At 40.9% G+C, this 22966-nt stretch overlaps 1 protein-coding gene across 2 annotated transcripts in view; it reads right to left on the bottom strand.

The window, feature by feature from the left end:
• Positions 1-22966, bottom strand: part of LOC131676972 (dopamine receptor 1) — a 248621-nt gene that overhangs the window by 5994 nt on the left and 219661 nt on the right. For both annotated transcript variants that reach the window (XM_058956429.1, XM_058956431.1), the window contains exon 5: positions 13437-13691. In XM_058956429.1, the coding sequence (XP_058812412.1) occupies positions 13437-13691 (255 nt within the window). The remainder of the gene's footprint in view (positions 1-13436; positions 13692-22966) is intronic.

The raw sequence follows: 22966 nt of genomic DNA, 5'->3' as shown, positions 1-22966 counted from the left end.
CATTTCAGGATCGCTTCACGTTTCGATATTAGCAACAGTAGTACAGAAACGGTCGATCAATGAGCTACTAACGGGAACTAAGGAGGAAAAACACGAAGTGGGAGAAAATTGGGATATCGTCTGGAGAAATTTCACCCGTGATGACCACTGCGTCGGAGTGGTTGATGCAAAATGGCTCACGAATTTGGGCATCTGTATCGGAAGAAATACCGCCGCCGAGGAACTCCCAGCACCAACTAGCAGATAAATGAGAACGAGTAGCGCGAAGAAGGATAAGAAACCCGGTGAATATTTTCCGCAGACCTGAGCAAGTTAGATATACCACTATAGTTTAACAAAGCAGCAATAGAAAAAACATGTTCGATTAACACAAAATAAAAAGAGCAAAAGCACACTGAAGTAATGGTTGCCCCGGATAGATGAGGACTACGAGAAACAAGAGCTTAGTTTTAGTCGGTACCCAAGTAACCATAAACATTAAACCATTGCACAATATTGGCTATACATTTGCACTAATGTTGCATTGAAACTTCATTAAAATGCAGACAAGCTCTATATTAGCATCACAAATATATACAGTCACCTCCGAAATATAGCATTATCGCTTGATCTGTATGTGTTTGTAAAGATGTTTTCATACTTACATGCTTCAATGATCATTAAAGCAGTATGATTTACATATTCATTTAGTGGCATTATAGAGCCAATATAAAGTCGAGATAATGCTATTGCAATGTTGTGGGTTTATTTCTCATGCATCTGCTCTTGAATATTATATTCGGCATATTTTATTTCAACATATGCAATACAGCCTACGCCTCAAAAGCAGCGCATTTGCCGTGAAGGACGAGGCAATGTATCTATGTTCGAGACTTACTCAATGTATTTTTCCTATATACATTTATATCGTGTGGGAAGGAAATTCCGTTATTACAATTCATTAGCCAATTGTGGTATATTCATATTTTTCCTTTTTTTCGTCATACCGAAAAAGAAACAAGAAATCATTGCTAAACCGTTGCGGAAAATGACAGCCAAATGAAGCTTTCTAATAGCATGAGTAGTGCTAATATCAGACTTTCAAATTAAACATTTGTACACTGGTGCTATATAAGAGCAATAGTAACGCAAAAACGGGCTGTCAATCTCTGTACAGTAATAGCACAATATTTCGCCTTTTCTGACATAATACCAGTATTATATCAGAATAACTTAACGGCTCTTTAAGACTGCTCTATATGTAGATTAAGGCTACTTATTGGTTATTTGGTTAGGCCTAACTACTACAAACCAATCCGAGGCTACCACGACCCAACCGCCAGCGGTGTCTGTTTAAGATTCCTTCTCGATAACACACATTTGCCCAATTTGATGAGCTGACTACACAAAACTCGGACCTCTAGGCCTCGGAAAAAATCTTCAAAGTTTGAGGGCTTATATATCTTTCTTTCATAAGCAAAATTAAGAAAATAGAGTATAAATAAAAATATTCAAAATGATGACTATCCTCAGTATTAGCATTAGAAAGTGAATTTTTATTATAACGTGATAGTCTTAAGAACTTTTGTAACATGTTATGTAAAAAAAACCCCGGCGTAAAAAAGCTTTTGCAAATGCCGTGTCAAATAAACGTTTTATGAAAAAAATAAGCAAAATTAAAAAATCGAGGCTCATCCCCTAGAGAAATTTCTTCGCATGGGCCTGCGGTGGTCGAAAGCGAATGCAACACCAAAGGAAAACAAAAATCTCACTCAGTTCGTGCCGGTCTCCATTTCCCTGTCGCTCGAATCCATTGTTGCCTGAGAAAAGGATCGATACTGGAATACCCATCTACCTCTCAGCAGCGATGGAATATTTTGCAGCCGAAGCATTGAAGCTGTCAGAAAACGCTGCCCGTGATGACAAAATACCATAGGTGTTTGTGTATCTGAGCAGACCCCTAGTCAAGCGTGGTGTCAGCCAGCTCTTAATCAGAACTCCTTTTCTTGCAGGACATCACTCTTCCTTGGGTGCTTACTTAGGAACACAAGTTATCTCCGTTTTTTAATGGAGCTAGCGTCAATCCGGCACTAGCTTAGTGCTGTCACTATGTCAGTGACGAATTCTGATGAGACAAAGTCGAAACGCAAATTCCATAACTAATTTCCAACTTCCTTGAAATTAAGGTTTTAACGCAAAGAAAAATAAAAAAATTCAATACGTACTGGAATACAATTGGTTGGTTCTGCAAAGAACTGGTTGGTTTCTGGTTTATTGCAGGAGTAGCAATTTAGGCCAGCTCACCGCAGATCCGCCGAGATTTGTATCCTGCAACAAATCAACTAGATAGATCGGTTTTGAAGTCCTGCACAATCACACGGACCAGACCCCGGAAGGACAGCTAGCGGATTAGTAGCTCCCTTGCCTTCTGAAAGCGGGAAATTTCTCACAGGGCGACAAATCCTGATCTAATAATTCAATTTTTTTTGGTCTTTTGGCTTAAGTGCCAATACCTTATTTAGGACTGGTGGTATCCAACGGGGAAAACGATCGGAAATGGTGAGTGAAGCTAAGCAATCATGTGAAAAAAATTCCCCACCCAGAGGCGAGACTCGAACTCGCAACCTTTGAGACTCCGGCCCAATGCACTAACCCTTATGCTATCCCTGGGTATGGTGACATCCCAGAAAGAACATATGATTATCCCACTGACGGATCCCATTGCAGGAGTCTCAAAGGTTGCGAGTTCGAGTCTCGCCTCTGGGTGGGGAATTTTTTTTCACATGATTGCTTAGCTTCACTCACCATTTCCGATCGTTTTTCCCCGTTGGATACCACCAGTCCTAAATCCTGATCGGTAGCGACTGAGCTTTTTAACGATACCAGTCAGTGGCTGGGGTAATTTTGCGCCCGGCCTACGTAGCTAATTGCATACGGGGAGCTTTTCCTCCAGTGGATTTGCGGACGGTCTGTTTGGTATGGACCATGGCGCAAAAAAAAAATTCTCTACTCCTCCTGATGCTGGCTGGCAGTACAACGACGGTCAAACGAATGATGAGAAAAAGCGACTCGCGCGAATACGCACTTCCGTCATTCTCTCCCGCTCGTTTTCGTGCCATGTGCCTTTCCATTATTTTCTGTCATTAATACTAGCATAACCGAAACGAATATGCGTCTTTCTTCCATTATTCATCCAGTGGCCAGTGTTGCCGCACTTGCATTTTCAGATTTTCATCAATAACATTCCAACAAGTGTTCATCAAGCCAGTTTTGTGGCGTAAAAGATGTCAGTTCGATAGTCTTTAAGTGAAATAAGAAGATGGAACTATTCGGTTCCATTTATGAATCTCTATCTGATATTCGAAAAAACATCGATGTACAGATAAACATCGCATTAGAGAACGGCAGTGGCGTTGCCAGAAATTTGGTCTGGGAGGTTTTTGATGAAAATCGTTGATTTTTCGAAAATGCTTACATTTCATGTAAGTTTGATAAAATATTGAAGATTCAGAATTCAAATTAGTCTAACAGATCATTCTTTTTATAATATGTCAATTAAATTTTAAAGTGGAATAAATGTTAGAAATTTTTTCTAACGGTCACATAATTTTAAAAGCATTAACTTTGGAGTTTTAACAACCTCGACAAAGCTTAAAACAGAAGTCAAACGAAGCTTAAGGCTCGCCCAATCATTGTAATTGAAACAGTCGAGTCGTTACAATGGAGTGACGACACGAAAAAGGAATTGAAGAATAAATTGGATCCAAACACGCACAAAATTATTCATTTTAGAAACTGTAAAGATGGCTCGATTATTAAGTGTGCAGCTGGGGATAACATCAAATTGGTGAACGATAACATTGTAAGCAATCTGGGTAAAAAGTATAATGCCGGTAAACCGAAGTTGAAAATAATAGGGATGAGTGATCGATATTCCGAGGAAGTCTTAATTGAGTGAAGAGTCAGAATGAGGGCATTCCGGTTAAATATGTTAAAGCTGTTGCCGATTTTGAAAATCCACGATTCAAATATAACAAATACAATGTTTTGAAGAAGTTGATAAGGACACTTATAGTAGCCTGATGTCAGCCTGTGAACATTGGTTGGGATAGGTGTTCTGTTTTTTTCAGTCATAACAGTACGGGATGCGTAAATAAAGAAACATTCTTCAGATGTAATGGAGCACATAGAGCTTCTGTATGCACTTCAACTGATTTTAAATGCGTAAATTGTGATAAAAAGAATAATGAACGCACAATGAATTTGGACGTAAAGCATCCGGCATTTAGTAAGCATTGTTCAGTATATCGGAGAATACTAGAATCGAAAATAAACTTATTCTGAAAAAAACCTGAATTTTCATCATTTACACACACCTAGTTTGAAAGTCTTACGCTGCCTAAATATAGCATTAAACATTCCAGCTGTAAATTTTTGCACTTACGGATGAACGAACAGGCAATATCTTGGCAACCCAAAAGTTACAACCTGCCCTGTTAGCTACTTCAAACCAGATCCCCCAACCCATCCCAGAATAATCTCACTCCCGCCTCACACCCAAACCTGCCCCAAACAATAAAATTTCCGCATGAATGTGTTCCATGCAAAAGGAAATGCGGGTTTTCATTCTCTCGCGAAAAGCTTTTGTGAATATTCCTAGAAAATCGTGGTCGTCGACCTTTATTCACGCCGTCTCTCGGTCGATGATTGAAGCATTGCTGCCGCCGGAAAACGAGTTATGTGGTGACTTGGCGGTGTGCTAGAAAGCAAGAGTACCTATCATTCGGCCCTGTACGACAGGTGAACAAATCCGTATCATAGCAAAAACTCCATGCCACTTGCTTGAGATAGCACACCACTTGTGGAAGCCAATCGAACGTGCTTGACCTGACAACGATGCTGTGTACCTTTGTTGTGATGTAGGTGGAAGATTTACATCGCCGTGCATGTATTGGACACCGTCTCACTCCTGGTCCGGCTTGTTAACGCAGCACTGAATAGTCTCCATATCAAATTTTATAACTACCCTTTGGGTCTTCATTTCCATGCACCAGAACTATTATCGAACTTGTTCTACAACTCACACTGTAGCTGGCGAGAATCTCACACTCAGATATTAACACTTTTAACTGTCGGCAGCTTACCATCACTTAGGATTAGAGACAAAAGGGTATCTTCCGTTTTTTTTATTTATAGCCTCCAATTACGCAGTCAGTCCCTGTTGATTGTAACACCGAACTCCTACACTGCTCCTCCGTCTCTTTCCTCCATCCGCCGTGCCGACTACTGTAAGTGGAAGAGATTAAACAATTTCACTCCATCGAACAATTTTCAACATTTTACTGCTTGGGAATGTCACTCTACACAATGTGGTTAACAGGTTCCCCGTCCGCCAGCAGACTTCGAAGGAGGAACCCGTCCGGAACCAGGGACTATAAATCCTATCTTCCAATTACGGCACTTTGCTGTTTGCTGCTAAAAGTTTGTCATTGGTCAATTCGAAAGACGGTAGAAGGCTTACGTCGACCCTTGTCTTCGGTGCTAAATGGCTGGCTTGGGCTGGCTAGCCCCTGCTGATGTTTGAGCTTACTTGAATTTGGGTAGGAGATATCAATCACAAACTTTCCGGTGAGATGAGAGTATTCTTGTTCGATCAAAGGTTGTATTTATGTGCCGGGGATAATGGATAATGGACGATAGTGATGATAAATGCAAAGTCGTACCATTTGAATGATTTGTGGTCCCAACTAGCTTTATCGTCGGTACAGATTTACTTGAAAAGGTACGAATGTTTCGACTTTTTTAATATACGTATTATGTGCGATTCAAACTTGAGATCACAAATTTTTGTGGAAAAAAATATTTTCAGCAATTCAAGTAATACATTAATTATTAACAATTAGAGGTTTTCAACAATTTACATAGAGCAAACCCACCAACTAGCATTTTCACCGGTAGAAGGCACTGCATGCATCAGTTTATCACTGAAAGTGAAAATGATGGATAATTTTATTGCCTACAAATTTGTTGAAGACTGCAAATCAATCCAACTTCCTTGAAGTGAAGTTATTAAACTTTTAGTTACGTGATTTCTGAGTCAGTTTCGCATGGGGCTTAACATCACATGGTGGTGAATCAATAGTCAAATCAACGGAAAGAGATATAAAGAAGGTGTCTTCTAAAAAGTTGTAGAACACGCTTTTGTCAGTAATTCTTGTGAACACGTCCATATCCCTTCTCTCTTCTTTCAAAAGCTAAGTGGGACCCTCTATGCCGTGAAATATGGAAGTAAAATTTTGTAGTCAAAAGATGACTCCTATCATGTTTTAAAATAGTTTCAAGTATACTATTCAGTTAAACCCAGCCATCATTTCGCCGAAAAATAAAGTTCATGGGAATCGACAACTGATTCAGCACTATGTGCTGTTAGTCCCCATGCAAAACTGGCTCAGCTATCACATCACTAAAAGTTTAATAACTTCTCCCAAAGAAAGTCAGATTGATTTGCAGTATTTGACAAAGTTGTAGACAATAAAATTGTCTTGCTCATTTTTACTTGTAGTGATATATGTGTGTATGCAGTTATTCACCTAGCACACGTTGGTCCGGTAGCTAGACGTGTTCGATTTGGTTCAAATGTGGAGCTGACACTCTGGTGAGACTAGAAATCAACTCAGGCGTGAGCTGATTAAATTTTCAAAAAATCGTTTTCAATCTGTCTACACCACAGAGACCAGACATATAAATTGGAACAAAATTTCCGAGAAACCTGTGTAATCATTTGAATGAAAACACATTGAAAATCACCATCGCACAAAGGTTCGCATGTATGAAACACTATTGTATCCAAGATTGCATGCAAGGCGCTTATAGTGATTTCTAGCCGACCATAGCGCCAGCTAGTTGCTACTTGCCGATAGCATTTCAAAGTAACAGTTTTATTTCTTACACACATTGATAACTTGTGTTGGATGTCAGTTCTCAGTGTCTGCGAGTGTTCCCAAAATCGTGAAAAAGTGTCATGAATTCTGGAGAATCACGTTTAACGTTACGAAAACAGAAACATTTCTTCGTATATCTGATTTTTTTTAATATTTACAATGAATTAAAAAAACCTATTTCCCTAAATTGTCAGTCATCAGCACGGTCTTTGAAAGTTCGTTCCTCGAGGAACAGCTTAGGTTCCGCAACAGAACATCAACGATTCTCGAACTCGCTAAAATTACCAACATCATACAGCGAAACAAGTCGGTGTCCTTGACAACAGCAACGGCGAATTTGGATGGAGGGGGCTCATTTGGCCGAGGTAGGGCGCATTTGATGGAAGGGGGGGCTCATTTGGCCGAAATGGGGCTCTTTGGGCCAAAGGAAGCGCTCATTTAACCGAAGGGGGGGTCGTTTAGCCAAAGGGGGCTCAATTGGTCGAAAGGGGCTCATTTGGCCGAAGGGGGCTCATTTGGCCGAAGCGGGGCTTGTTTGGCCGAAGGGGGCTCATTTGGCCAAAGGGGGCTCATTTGGACGGAGAGGGCTTATTTGGCCAAAGCGGGGCTCATGTAGCCGAAATGGGGCTCATTTGGTGGAAGTGGGGCTCATTTGACGGAAGTGGGGCTCATTTGGCCGAAGTGGGGTTCTTTTGGCTGAAGAGAGGCTCATTTGGCCGAAGTGGAGCCCGTTTGGGGGCTTATATAACCGAAGGGGGCTCATTTGGCCAAATAGGGCTCATTTGGCCGAAGCAATAATTTGACCGAAGAGGGCTCATTTGGCCGAAGGAATAATTTAACCGAAAGGGGCTCATTTGGCCCAAGTAGGGCTTATTTGGCCGAAGGGGGCACATTTGGACGGAGAAGGCACATTTGGACGGAGGGGGCTCATTTGGCCGAAGTGGGGCGCATTTGGTGGAAATGGGGCTCATTTGGCCGAAGTGAAGCTCTTTGGGCTAAACGGGGGGGTGGGGGGTTTCATTTAGCCGAAAGGGGATCGTTTAGCTAAAGGGGGCTCATTTGGTCGAAGGAGGCTCATATCCCGGAGGGGGCTATTTTGGCCGAAGGGAGCTCATTAGGCCGAAGGGAGGCTCATTTGGCCAAATAGGGCTCATTTGGCCGAAGCAATAATTTGACCGAAGAGGGCTCATTTGGCCGAAGGGCTCATTTGGCCGAAGGAATAATTTAACCGAAAGGGGCTCATTTGGCCCAAGTAGGGCTTATTTGGCCGAAGGGGGCACATTTGGACGGAGAAGGCACATTTGGACGGAGGGGGCTCATTTGGCCGAAGTGGGGCGCATTTGGTGGAAATGGGGCTCATTTGGCCGAAGTGAAGCTCTTTGGGCTAAACGGGGGGGGGGGGTGGGGGGTTTCATTTAGCCGAAAGGGGATCGTTTAGCTAAAGGGGGCTCATTTGGTCGAAGGAGGCTCATATCCCGGAGGGGGCTCTTTTGGCCGAAGGGAGCTCATTAGGCCGAAGGGAGGCTCATGTGGCTGAAATGCGGCTCATTTGGTGGAAGTGGGGCTCATTTGACGGAAGTGGGGCTCATTTGACGGAAGTGGGGCTCATTTGACGGAAGTGGTCCGTTTGTCCTAAGGGGGCCTATATGGCAGAAGGGGACTTATTTGGCCGAAAGGGGCTCATTTTGCCCAAAGGGGCTCATCTGGCCGAGGGGGCTCGTTTGGCCGAAAAGGGCTCATTTGGCCAATGGAGGCTCATTTTGCCAAATGGGGCTCCTTTGGCCGAAGAAGGGCTCATTTGGCCAAAGGGGGCTCATTTGACCGAAGGGCTTATTTGGCCGAAGGGCTCATTTGACCGAACGGTTCATTTGACCGAAGGATTTATTTGACCAAAGGGCTTACTTGACCGAATGACGTTTGACAGGTCAAATGCCGTTTGGCCGAATACTGTTTGATCGAATACCGTTTGGCCCCAAGTCGGTTGACCGAATGTCGTTTGGCCCAAACCCTTTGAACTGAATGCCGTATGGGCAAAGGCCATTTTGCGAGAACGTCGCTGTTGTGCTATCAAACGCCATTCAGCACTTTTCGAGAAAAACCGATTTCTAATGTTTGAAATTTAATATTTTGAAATACATATGTTTGACGTAGTTCGGAGAAGACCATCGATGCTTTGTTTTCTGTAGAAATCTCTCGATGTATGCGCAGATCGGTTAACTAGATGGACAGTTTTTGCTTAAAGTGTAAACCAAAGTTACTCGCAACATTTGTAATAAGTGTTTATTGATGATAAGATTTGTATGACGGGTCACAAATGTGCACAGAAGATTACATATTAAAATGCATCATAAATTATTTGTAAAACTATGCGTTATAGTTCGCTAAGTCCAGGTTGGCTTTTTGGCGTCAATGTGCACTTGAGACTGGGATTGTTGTCGGATTTTTGTTTGCTTGTCAGTCTGTGGATATGTTCCTTCTTTTTAACATGAGCTGTTCTTTCTGTCATTTCTATTGTATCTGTCTACAGAAAAATTGAGCAATATTTTCAAAATCTTTCATAAAGCTAAAGAGAATAACCTTGGGACCATTTTGTGGAAGCCGGTCACAGTTCGCTGATGATACAGTAATCCTGTGCAAGGGTCGTTTCATCAACGCTCTAAACAATAAATTGCAATTATTGCAAATTGCAATAAATTGCGTTCATCGAAGAGGCCTCAAGTATGTGTTGGTGTTTCAGTTGTGAATGTGACATCGAAGCAAAAGGAGCAACGGAGCAACAATCTTGCTCGCGCATCGCGAAAATCCCAATTACTCGAGCGCCAAATTGGCGAAACTGTTACATATGGCCAAATCAAGTGTCACAACGTATTAAAAGCGTTCGGCAAAATTTGTCGACTGCCAGAAAGACGAACGTTGAGGGCCGCAAGAACGCCTACTAGACTGGAATCCCAACCTTTCCAACCGAGATGTCGCAAGCAAGCTGGAAGTGTTGTCTACAACCGTCCACAAAACTAAAAAACGAGCTGGACTATCGACTTACAAAAAGGTGGTTACTCCAAATCATGACGATAAGCAAGACAAATCGGCCAGAGAACAATCGCGGAAACCGTACATGATGGCGTTGTACAAGATGACGAAAACTACACCAAGGCAGCCTTTAAACAACTTCTTGGACAGGAATATTTTACACCGACTGGAAGAGGAAAGGTGGAAAATATTTTCAAACACTGTTCGTTAAAGTTGCTGTTAAAGTTGCTGTTAAAGTTCGCAAAAAAATATCTCGTGTGGCAGGCCATCTGTTCCAGCGGCTTGACGAGCAACATTTACATCGCAATCGGAATCAGCAAACCGCAAATTTATGCGCAGGAATGCGTGGAAAAAAACGCCTAAGGCCATTTCTCAAGCTACACAATTGTTCCGTTCAGTTTTGGCCGGATGTGGAATTTGGCCATTACGGAAAAAAGCCTTGGGGTGCCCAAGGATATGGACACCAGGACTCTGCCAAATAGAAAAAAATATTGGGCAATCGTTAAGCGGACACCCAAGAAGACGCGAAAGACAGTTGTCAGCGAGATTCAGTTCGAGGCAAACTGGCGTTCTGTGGCGAGGAAAGTGACCTGGTGGCTGTGCAAAACTTGATGGAAGGAGTCAAACGAAAGGCATAGCAATTCGCATTCGCCTAAAACAAAGCTAGAGTGAATATTTGTTCTTTATGTTTATGACGACTGGGATGATTTATTCTGGATTGAACGGCTGCGTGAGTCAACAAAAAACAAAACGAATGTTGTTTACTGCCCGACGTTTCGGCCTTTGGTGTTGGCCTTTTTCAAGGATAGCTGTTAATTTATTGGGAATATCGTTAGTTGGTAATACCAGATGTTTCCTTTTCATTAGTTCTCACTCGCTTATATCGAGTTCCTTTTCGTGCGGGACATCACGCTTGACTAGGAGCTTGCTTAGGAACACAAATTGTATCTCCATTATTTGGAGGCCTTTCACTAAATTAGTGTTGTATTCTGATGAGACGAAGTCGAAAGCAATTCCACAATTAATTTAGAAAGAAATCACACTTTTCCTTCGTTTATCACATGAAAACAATTAGTCGGGAAGGTATTAGAATGCAACTATCGTTGTGTAACACATCGGTTCCGTGAAACTAACGCGTTGCGTCGTGTCAAATAAACGAATTATAGAAAAATCAAATCGTAACGTTGCCTTTAAAAAAACGAACACGCATGCTCAACAAATGTATAAAATTACAAGTATCACTTTATTCCTGAGGTGCAATTCCTCGACCTATGTTACACCCTCCACAACTGTCATCAAGGCGTGAGTAAGCTTGCACTTCATCTTATAAAAACAACATTTCAAAGTCAAATGTATGCGTTACTAGAATGAAGCGCTACCCATCCACAAACAAGTGTCGGCGTGTTCCGTCGATTCGAGAATGCCTGGAATGCCTCTTTCTTCTGTCAGCACGTGTAAAAGCAAAGAAGTGTCAAGACAAACAATGTGCGGCCTCTACATTGTGCAAAAGAGCCTGTTCGGCAGGCATAGTGCTGATGATTACAGCGAGAACGCCGACGGTCCAAATCCTTCAGTTTCAGACCGACCGACCGTCCGAGGCGAGTAGTTAACCTCTTCGCGCCCATATTAATTAGAGACAACAATTACAGGTTTTGGTCATTGCAAGTTTTGCTCGTAGAAGTAAGTGAGACTAATAACTGGCACTATTACCTTTCTTTTGTACAGTGAACATTATTAGTATCATCGAAAGAAGTTATTGTATTTAGTCGGACTGGATACTGGTGCTGCCAACTATGGACGCAAAAACGTATTTTGATCTAATTTCGTTGTCTTAAAATATTATGGAAAACTAATCAACTGATACAAGTTCGGGTCGGCCTCGATTATCTTTTTTATACAATTCTCGACAAATATATGATTAGGGCGTTTAAGCCAACTGCCACAATTTCCTTTAAAAGAAAATTCCGACAAACTGTTATTGGCCAAACACTGTTAGCAGAGAAAACTTTTCCCTTTTGTTTACTACCAAAACCTGTGATCGGAGAGTGAATCTTACCAGTTGGCTAATACGACCTTTTCAAATGTTTGTCAACAATCGGACTATTGTGGAGTTTTGTAGCAGCTTCTACCACAGCGACGCAAAAATCCGCCTTTAAAGGGTTAAAAGCTGCTCGGTTACGCTTCGGCCAGAATACGCGGAAGGTACGTACTTGACCGAGGGAAAGTAAATAGAGCGTATCGCACTAGTGCCACTCGAAAGTAGCACAACGTCAACCCTTTTCACTTTTTGCCCCGCGATGAGAGGCCGGTGAGTGGTTAGTGGATAGTCAAGTACATCCATCTACTGGCAGAGGGCGGGTGTGACGCGATCGGATTGGCCCGCCACCTTCGTCGATGGGTTGGGAAAATGTAACATTTTTACCCTTAATTAAGCAACAGGGCTTCGGGCCGTAGCTGTGCGGGAAAGGTGACGATAAAGAAAACAACGATTCAGGGTGATTAAAGTTGGGGAAAATGAACAGTTCAAAGATTGAGAAAAGTTCGGCATTTTGGCACGCAGTTTTTATTTGCAAACATCAATCGGGCGGAAAAATCCATCAGCGTAAGTAATCCTGATGCAGCTTCCTGAATCGTTTGTTCGTCACTGACGAATGATGGTATGACATATTCCTAGTGGGAAACTCTTTCGCAACGACCATCGCTTCTCGTAGAAAATGCGATTAACTTGATGTACAATGTTGGCAGAAATTCTGCTTCTGAGCAGAGGATTTTTTCACCTCACCCACGATTTCTTTTGTCCACCGGGAATCTGGTTTCCAACTGAACGTAAAAAAGGCCGACATGCACACAAAAAAAAGAGAAAAACCAGTGACGGTGACAACCCACCCGGGAGGGATAGACTTATCACGCCTTTTTGCTCCCTGGTACTGCAACACATCCGCTCAGGTTTTGGAGGATTCTGAGGGGGGGGGGGGGGGGGAGGTGTTACCTACAAGAGGATCTATAGGTCTTAGTGGGCACCGAGTGAACGGATTACGAACGATTTTCTGCCCGGCTTGTTCCGACATTCACGTCCGTCTGTTTGGCACACAGAAGCGCGGTGTACAAGGGAAAGGGGTAAAAAGGATGGGAACGATTTCAATTAAAAAAGATATAATAGAGTCACACCATCATCATTGCTCTGTTTGCCGGTTCTTGCGCTCGTTGCGAGCACTGTCGAGAGGTGATATATTTCCGAGCAGCTCAGTTGGGGGAAAACGAATCTGTTTTCCGCTCGGCACGGCAACCATCCCGGTAGATTAGGTGAGGTGATTTAGATCTACAGATCTCCGAGGGAGACTGTGATTGGGTCATTTGTCGGGTGATTGCGAGTTTCTGTGTTCGTTTCGACTCTGACAAAGTGACGGCGAATGGTAAGAGTAATCTCTGTGATTGTAGCTTGAGGATTGGAACAGCTTTTCCGTTTGTCCGAATGAGATTTACACTTACCTGCAGTAGATCCCGATCATAACTATACAAGGTACGTAGAAACTTATACAACTAGAAACGACGGCGTAGGTCGGCGTCAGGTCCAGGGCGCACGTTTCGTACTTGACACCGTTGATGATGAGCGAGGTGTCCGTTTCGTCCCGCTTGTCCCGGTGTAGGTCCAGTGAGATCGGTACGAACGATACTAGTGCCGCCAGCAGCCAGATGACGACGATCGTCCCGATGGCAACCCGGCGTGTCACCCAGCGGCCGTACCTGCAACGAATGGATGGATCAGAAAAAAATTGTTTTTGGTTTGGGGGGCAATCAGTCAATAGCCGGTCAGTGTCAGTTTGAAGGGAAATAATGAAGGGTCAGCCATCCGAGGCGTAATTATGCATGTTTTCGGCACACACTTTGATACCACTTTGATGGGTGGTTAATTATTTTTAAAAATTTTAATTTTAAATTTAATTGAAATAATCTGTATGGTAAAACTGTTGATGTCATTGTATGTTACGGATGCATGAATAAGAAAAGTGCGCTTATGGTTAAATGAGGCATTTACAAATTAAACGATTTTTATTGTTTTGCATGATTTCATCGTTAATTGACGAGAAGCTCTATTAGTTGTGTGACCCCATTTCGAATTGATATCTGATATACTAAATCCGGATTGATGGCATTACTTTCCATGGCAGTAGCTATAAGTGATTGCAATCGTTTTCCGAGAATTTGTTCACATATTTCTAGAGCTATTATTTGCTTTTTGCATCTCCGCTCTTATAAGTCACTATTTTACTCAAACTGAAAAACCAACACTATAAAAAGTATTCTAGAAAGTGTTTAACATCTTGATGGGTTTATTATTTACACAATAACTTAGATCAACTTCATTGTTATAAACTTTGAAACAACTATCACACTGTGAAACACGACACTGACTACGAAAACAAACAGGGGATGCCCGCAAGGCAGAGTTCTGCCACCCTTACTGGAACTCATGCGAAACGTCCGAATGACAACCGATGATGAGGTCTCGCTTCTACAGAGGGAAGATGGTTTATTATCATTTTTGGATCCTTTGATGACTTGCCTTCAGAATGGTTATTGTCCCATCTGATTGTGAGTTGCCAAAAAGTGAGCCCTAATTGTGGCTGTCGAAATTGCATAAAAATATTAATTATTGTCATCATTAGACTACTTTAAAGCGTGATCCCGTGGGGTCGTAATAGGATTAAAAGCATTATCCTACTTTGAACACATATGTTTAGAGTGATAAGATGCAATGTGCTGCGATAATTATGAAAAATTGATAGTTCAAATTTATGCACGGTTTCACGTGAACCTGTCCTGGGGCTAAGAACCAATTTCTTCACGTACACTTTACTTATAAGCGAACTTAAAACTTAAACTGGCAAGTATAGCGTGGTTGAAAAAATTGGGAAATAGTCAAGTCAATGATCGTCCCATAACGAGCAATTCCCCGATCCCCGTAAATTTCGAAACTGGGAGTCAAAGTGATAGTTATAGAGTTGCCTAGAAATCAATTTACGTCCAATCCCGGTCTCGCAGATCCTTCTTTAAAATTTACATTCTGGTGCCAAGGCAATAAAATTCTAAAAGTTCAAAAGTTCAAAATCTTCAAAGGCCTCGCCTATAGTGTGGTGACACTGTGTGAGATGCACTTTCGTGCCTAGCAATGAAACTTCCGCCATTTTACACCACGGAACTACATCGAAGTATTACTTCGTGGGGACTTTTGCTTACGAGTTAGCTCAGAGTCTCCGTTGATCCATGAAATTGTTTGACTTTTGATCCATTTAACTACCGACTTTTCTCTTTCTCCCGGTTAATCAAACTTAATGTGGAAATTTAGCCGTTTGAAAGAGATAGCCGAATTTAATCAATAATATAATATTCCAATAAGGGAAAGAGAGAAGGAATATCAATTCGTAAGTCTTCATGCGAATACAAATTGTCGCACTGAAAAGGGTGGGTTGGTTTGACATTGAAAATATCTTACTGCACTATCTGGGGCTGGGTGTCATTCCAAAATGTAAAATCAAACGATATCAAGTTTTTGCGTAACTATTTTGCACGCTAGTATCTGTTATTTAAGGATGGATTTCCGTCTTTTTACTACCAAACAATTGGGAGTAAACTGAAATTATATTCTGTTGCTATATAGTTTATATTTCAATAGTTTACATTCGAAATACCCGTAAAAATGAATGGATACCGGAAAACGTGAAAACATCCATACCTGAGTCAGCCTATTTCGGGCAAAGCCGTCAATAGGGAGCACCTAGCGACTCAATCAAATACCACGAGATTAAAAAAGAGGTATCTGTTTGACTCAGTCGATGCTTGCTTTCCAAACAAGCAACATCATGACTATATCATCCGAACAGTACAATAAGCGGTAAATTCTCTCCATCCATTTGGAAGTTTAGATCCTCCGCGTACTTGAGCCATGTAGCTCCAAATTCTTGATTGCAAGAGCCATTTAGCTTGTTGTTTCGCAAAGTTCTGAATCTAAACATCCAAACGTATCTGATAGACTGCCTAGAAATAATGAGAATTTTTGAAAACTCAATATGCCCACCCCTTAGTCGACTCCTAGTCCCCCCTAGTCAATTGTCTACAACTTTGTCGAAGACTCCAAATTAATCCAAGTTCCGTGGAAAAATTTATTAAGCAGCTAATGAGGTGATGTCCGAGTCTGTTTCCATGAACTTTACTTTTTACAAAACCACGAATAGAACGTTTATAACTATTTGAGTACATGTTTTTGACAACAAAATTTCAGTTCCATATCTTACCGCATAGAGGGCGCCAACACTAAATTTTAAAGAAAGAGAGATAGAACACTGAAAAAGGATTGCTCTACAACTTTGTAGAAGTCATCAAACTTCTATCTCTTTCCGATGAAAAGTTTGTGTTGGTGCCATCTATGTGGTGAAATGAAGAAATAAAATTCTCTAGTTCAATTATGTCTTAATTCATGGTTAAAAATTCCTTAAAACATACTGTTCAACCAAACCCAACGATCATTTTGCAAAAAAAATAATTTTCGTGGGAATCGATTGCTAATTCACCAACATGTGCTGTTGTCCCCATGCAAAACTTACTCAAACATCACTCCATTGAAAGTTTAATAATTTCTCTTAAGGAAATTGGATTGATTTGCAGTCTTCGACAAAGTTGTGATTGATTACCTGCTGAAGCTATGAAAAAAAAACTGCCGCTTTGATCGTTTGATTATACAGTTTGAAATGAAAGCTATCTCTGTAGGGGGATGGTGTAGTGGATCAAATTATCTTTCTTATTTTCACTTGCACGGATACATGCAGTGCCACCTAGCGATGAAAATTCAACTTAGGATGCTTTCTTCATGTAAATTGTCAAAACATCGCATACAAACGTTGGTCCGGTAGTCCAATTTACCTCAACTTTGTAGCAGATACTCCTAGTGGGGCTAGAACTCGACTCAGGGGTGTCATTTTTTTCCGTGTCACTCTAGTGTCCAAATCTGTAAGAAATTGTCACAGTTTTGAGTATTTCAGTTTTGCGGGTGGACAATTCAATCAGATTCAGTGCAACATCAAATAAAGCCCCACTTTAGCAAGGGGAAAATGTACTTTTGCATATAAAATATTTAAAATAATCCATAAAGAATTGTAAAACGATCCATAAAAAAGTTGTCAATGTTCCATAAAACAAAACTGAAAATCCATAAAACTGTGTGAATGATCCATAAAAAAGGGTGATTTGATCCATAGATTATGTAAAATTGAACCATAAAATGGTCTCAAAAGAGCACTAAAATAGTAATAAAAGAGCAATTAAAATGAACCAATGCCCCATAAAAATATTGGAAATGTTCCATAAAATGATACATTTTGCGCCATAAATTAACTGACATTGATCCATAGAATATTAACAATGTACATTAAAACACGTCGATATGTTCCATAATATCGACAAAAATGTTCCACGGTATTACAAAATGGAGCAATAAAATGTCAGAAAAAGTTCCATAAATTTGATGAAAATGTTTGCTAAATAATTTTTCTTGGTCCATAGAAGATGTAAAAATGAACATTAGAAATGATTCATATATCGAACGAAATTATGGTTCATGGATATTTACAAAACGATCCATCAGAAAAGAAAATGTAAAACGACCCATTAATATGTGCTTATGCATTAGAAAAAATAAATTTAATGAATTCATGCGAAATTTTATGGCAAACTTAAAAAATAAGTTGTGCTTAATAATTCTCATAACAGTGACAGTGTTTTAACAAGTGAGCTTATACTGGGAGTTAGTGTGATGCGGCTTGGCCGCATATCCGAGGCCAATGATCCGAAGCGGCGCAAAGCCGCTGAGGATCCGTTGGACGAGGCATTGATTAACCCGTAGCTGGAATTGCAGGCAAACCTGTGGTCCTCTCGTTTGCCCGGTTTACTTAAACATAGGGGCTATAGCTAGTTAAAAGCCGACTGAGCGGCAGCGAAGTCGGACAGTGCACAAGAAAGCGATGTGGCGTAGCCACATTAGTCAGTGTTCGTGTATAAAGTGTCCGTTTTCGCTTCAGATAGTTATTCAGATAGTATTTGCGACTCATGCCAGCCTGTATAGGTGGTCTAATAACACTCAGCGCTCTAATATCATAAATACCCTGACGTTTAAAGAATTGCCATAATGATTTGAGGTTAGCTAAGGTCAGTTAGCTGACTAGTTGGGTACGGAAGCTGAAGTTTAACTATAATGTATGCATTGTTTGTTGTAGTTTGACATTACAACCAAATGTAATAAACTTTATTATTAGTTCAAATAGCAAAAATTTCGCATGAATTCATTAAATTTAATTTTCTGGTGCATAAGCACATATTAATGGATCGTTTAACATTTTATTTTCTTATGGATCGTTTTGTAAATATCCATGAACCATAATTTAACGTTCGATATATGAATCATTTCTAATGTTCATTTTTACATCTTCTATGGACCAAGAAAAATTATTTAGCAAACATTTTCATCAAATTTATGGAACTTTTTCTGACATTTTATTGCTCCATTTTGTAATACCGTGGAGCACTTTTGTCGATATTATGGAACATATCGACGTGTTTTAATGTACATTGTTAATATTCTATGGATCAATGTCAGTTAATTTATGGCGCAAAATGTATCATTTTATGGAACATTTCCAATATTTTTATGGGGCATTGGTTCATTTTAATTGCTCTTTTATTACTATTTTAGTGCTCTTTTGCGATTATTTTATGGTTCAATTTTACATAATCTATGGATCAAATCACCCTTTTTTATGGATCATTCACACTTTTTTATGGATTTTCAGTATTGTTTTATGGAACATTGACAACTTTTTTATGGATCGTTTTTCAATTTTTTATGGATCATTTTTGTTGTTTTAGCGGCGCAAACTTAGGGCTGCCCTTTAGCAAGGTAGTATGGGAGGTGTTGTTTGCCATACTGTTTAATAGCAACGACCGCACAATATGTTAAAAAATATGTGGAATCATATCCCTGAAAGATCCAGCTGAATACTACAACTCCGGTAGAGTATTTAATAAAGAGTTAATAACAAAAAATACCACTGAAACATGATATCCCACTAATGGAGTCTGCCAAACTCCGCTTACCCATTTCTTTCTTTCATTCCAGCGGAATTTCACGGTCCAGAGGAGACTGTAAATTCAATTACTTAATCTATCGAAATATTTATCTGAGCTTTTATTAGGGTGACCAGTTTTTTTTCAACGTATTAGCAACACTACAGAGAGCAATTGCATAATTTCCAATATACATATTTGAGGCACCTTCCTGTAATGTATAACAGACGTAACGTACAAACGGTGGCGCACGGCTAACGAGAAGCCAGCCTGCTAAATTACAAATTTGACTGGCTAATGCGTTGGATTCGATGGAGCGTACTCGAGTTCGTGTAAATATAGCCGATCAATTATTGCAATTTATCTATAAACCCATGCATAATAGACGGATATCTAGACGGGGAAGCGGTATTTTATGTGCTGGATTCATACAAGTTGAAAAAACAATATGAAGCGAAATAGCAGGCTTTGATTTATTGAATGTCATTTTGCAATATTGGGAATGGCATCCTTGCAAAGTAAAACCAGTATCGTAGGAAATTTGTTTGAAAAAAAAATGATTGACTGCTAAAATTAGGAAAAAAAACTATCACTTTGATCGTTTGATTATACAGTTTGAAATGAAAGCCATCCCTGTAGGGGGAAGGTGTAGTGGACTAATTGGACTTCGGTTCAATTTCCCCCCCCCCCCCCCCCCCACTCCGATATCAGACGTCAGTTCAGAATGTTCGCATTAATAATCCAAGATCAATGAATTCGTCTGTCAAACACGCTGACTGCCATTTGCTTTCATCCGGAGCAACTGATAAATATGGAAATCAAAAGCCCCGCAGTGCAGGAGGGAAATAAACGAACTCGATCCTGTACCCAATCGGTGGCCAAAAACAATTATCCAACTCAGCTGCATTGTTGATTTAACTCCTCCTAACAAAGACTCGCTTTTTGGAATTTTACCGATGGAATTTGACGATAATTTGCTGTATGATCTGACGGAACTGAGATGAAATAAGGTTGCCCATGACGATACGATACGATATGTACAGGAAAATTATTGGAATATTAAAGTAATCCAAACCGAATGCATAGAAAATTTCCTTCAGAATTGGCTGCGATGTCTTATTAAAATTAAGGAAGTTCTGGAGATTGTTGTGTACAGGGGGAAGGTGTAGTATTCATCTGAATAATAAACTGTCACTGTGTCTGCTCGGACAAATTTGTAGGTCCATTTTCGATCGTAGTAAGCTCAATCCTAACAAAAGATTCAATTTCTGAGGACGGGTTAACAAACTGATCAATTATGCACTTTAGATTGATGAATCCCGCCGTAAATCCCCTAATCGATTGTCCACATGTTCAATAGCAGCCACCATCATCGCTTTGGTTCAAGTGAATCCAACCAAAGAGCGCGTGGGAGTTTGAAAAAGCGACATGTTTCTATACGAAATAACGTCCCTAACGGGAAAACAAAACGTGTCCGCTCGTAATGACCACCGTTGTGTAAACGAGCATATCGATCGATTTGCCCTCATCCACTTTCGAGCAGCTTTTGAATCACCCGACAGACACACATGCACACACACAGGTAAACGTAACCGTAGAATGTATTGAAATTTGCTGCATGGCGCAAAAGTTGATACCCACGGCTGCCCGGCTTCTAGTTTTTCCGTTTTCACGTCATTTTATTAATAGAAACTTCAAACCTACAGCTACCGCCCAGCATCCAGGGTCTACTGCCCTGGCGTATCGTATCGATGGAATGCAGCAAATGATACAGTTCGATGCGTTTGAGCTATGTTCGGCTAATGCTGGCCAGATCGATACGACAGCACTCAGTGAAACCGGTACATTGTTTTCCATAAAAGGCTTTGGCAAAACTTTTCCCATGCTTTGGCAGTCTCATGAGCGCACGGATCCCGCACACACACGCACACACATAGACTTAAAATCACATCCTGTACGCGCATTACACACCGAAAGTAACATGCCATGAAGCGCATCCGAGTAGAAACATCCCCGCCACCGGGTGGATCACTACGTTGCTCCGATGGATCGTGACCGGTTTGGCCATCCGTGTGAGGTTGGATTCTATTTTGGTTTGCTGAATGAAAATACTCCCTGAATGCTTTTCATGTGGGAACGAAAATATGCTGGGCAAGTCTGTATCGATAACGGTAGTTGGTCCAACAGATTTGAAGTTTCAAGTTAAGAACAAAACAAAATTTTTTGTTCAACCAATAGATTTGAAATATTAGCGGTGTAAGCAAAAACGTGTATGAATTTTGGATTTAAAAAAGCCTGTTGACCAGTGGAACCGATGGAAATTCCCACGCCGACTAACACGTCCGTGTTGAATTAGGATTGCTGAAAAACCTCCTTAGAAAATTTATATCTGCACGTTTCTATATCGCGCTGGGTCAGTGTATAAATGACCTTCCCCGAAAGCGATTGTCCGGCTGATAGAACTCTACCGAAAAAATCGCCATTCAACAAGGCTGCATAATAGTTCACTACACTAACACATGGTTTGCATAGTGTACGGATTTTGAGTTGGTCACTTTATTCATACCATACCATATTTGAGCTTCTTACGCACCTAAGATAATCCGCTAAGTAATCAAAAAAGTTCGAAAGAACTAATGCAAAACCGTGACAGGCAAATACAATTGCGGATGACAAGTCTTCCCTGAGGGACTACCGCGTCTACGTGCCCACTCACAAAGTTGAGATCGATGGTGTGCTCACCGCTGTTTCAAAGACCCCTTGCTCTAATCAGTAAAGATTTTATAGGATGAGTCACACAGGATTGGACAAAAGCAATAATTAAGAACCAACTTCTTTGGATTTATCACATAAAGAACAGTAGCCCCGGAAGCTGTCGGAAGTACGCTTTACCGCTAGTCTCATCATCTATTATGAGACTATGAGGCATCGTCAGCTTCTGGGTGTACAGTTTCCGGACCCGTGGCTTTTCCACCGTATTTTGCCGTTCGTCACGATTTGGAGCCTTCCGCACTTTGCACGTATGCAGTCCCTCCCGGTCCTTGGATCTCTAAACTAAAGAGAGATTCAACTTTTTGACCACATGCCGGACCGAAGCATTGAGATTCCGCTTAAACGCTTTCACTACCCACTTGTGACCTTGATCACTGATTGAACATTCATATCGACCGCATTTCTTCTTCCGTTCAATGCTCAGAGTTCGGCAGTAATGCTTAATCACAGGACTCACCGTTGACTACACGATTCCGAGTTGTTTTCCGATGTCCCGATGAGAGAGTTGAGAGAGGATTTTCCAGGTGCCTGCGCAAAATCAATTCGTGACGTTGCTTTTCGGGTGATGCCATTTTTTCAAAATATTCGAAAAATTGACAGCGATAAAAGTGTAAACAATACATTCTAAACTACTTCTACCCAAACTTTCAAGAGAAAATACCCAATGAGTTATTTTCTACAGCGTTTTTTTCGTGATGTAATTTGATGTGGGACACCCTTTATTATGCTATATTTCTCCTCAGTGAAGAAAAATTTGGGTAGGAACTAATTTTTCTCCACCAAAACAATTTTTTTAAAACCACATTTGCACGATAAGTGCACAAAACCTATAACAAAATTTGGTATTGATTTTGGGTTTTGACTCTGGAACACAATTAGTGTCTCTGTTTTTGAAGCTAGCGCCAATCCGGCACTAGGCAAAAAGAGTCAACGATGAGAGTGAGAAAGAGCAAACTGGTGCCACGAAGCTATGTGTACGCACACCATGTACGTACATGGAGTTCGGTTGTGCAGGCGAACATGTGCTCGTGTTTTGGTATGAAATAGCGTGTTTGAGTTCGTACACGGTTGGTGTGGGTTTAATATGGGCACAGAACCAGAGCGAACACTGTGTACGATGTTCATGTGGGAAG

Source organism: Topomyia yanbarensis, chromosome 1 (assembly GCF_030247195.1).
Source record: "Topomyia yanbarensis strain Yona2022 chromosome 1, ASM3024719v1, whole genome shotgun sequence".
NCBI lineage: Eukaryota > Metazoa > Arthropoda > Insecta > Diptera > Culicidae > Topomyia > Topomyia yanbarensis.
Note: the sequence above shows the minus strand (reverse complement) of the source record. Positions and strands in the feature narration are given on the sequence as shown.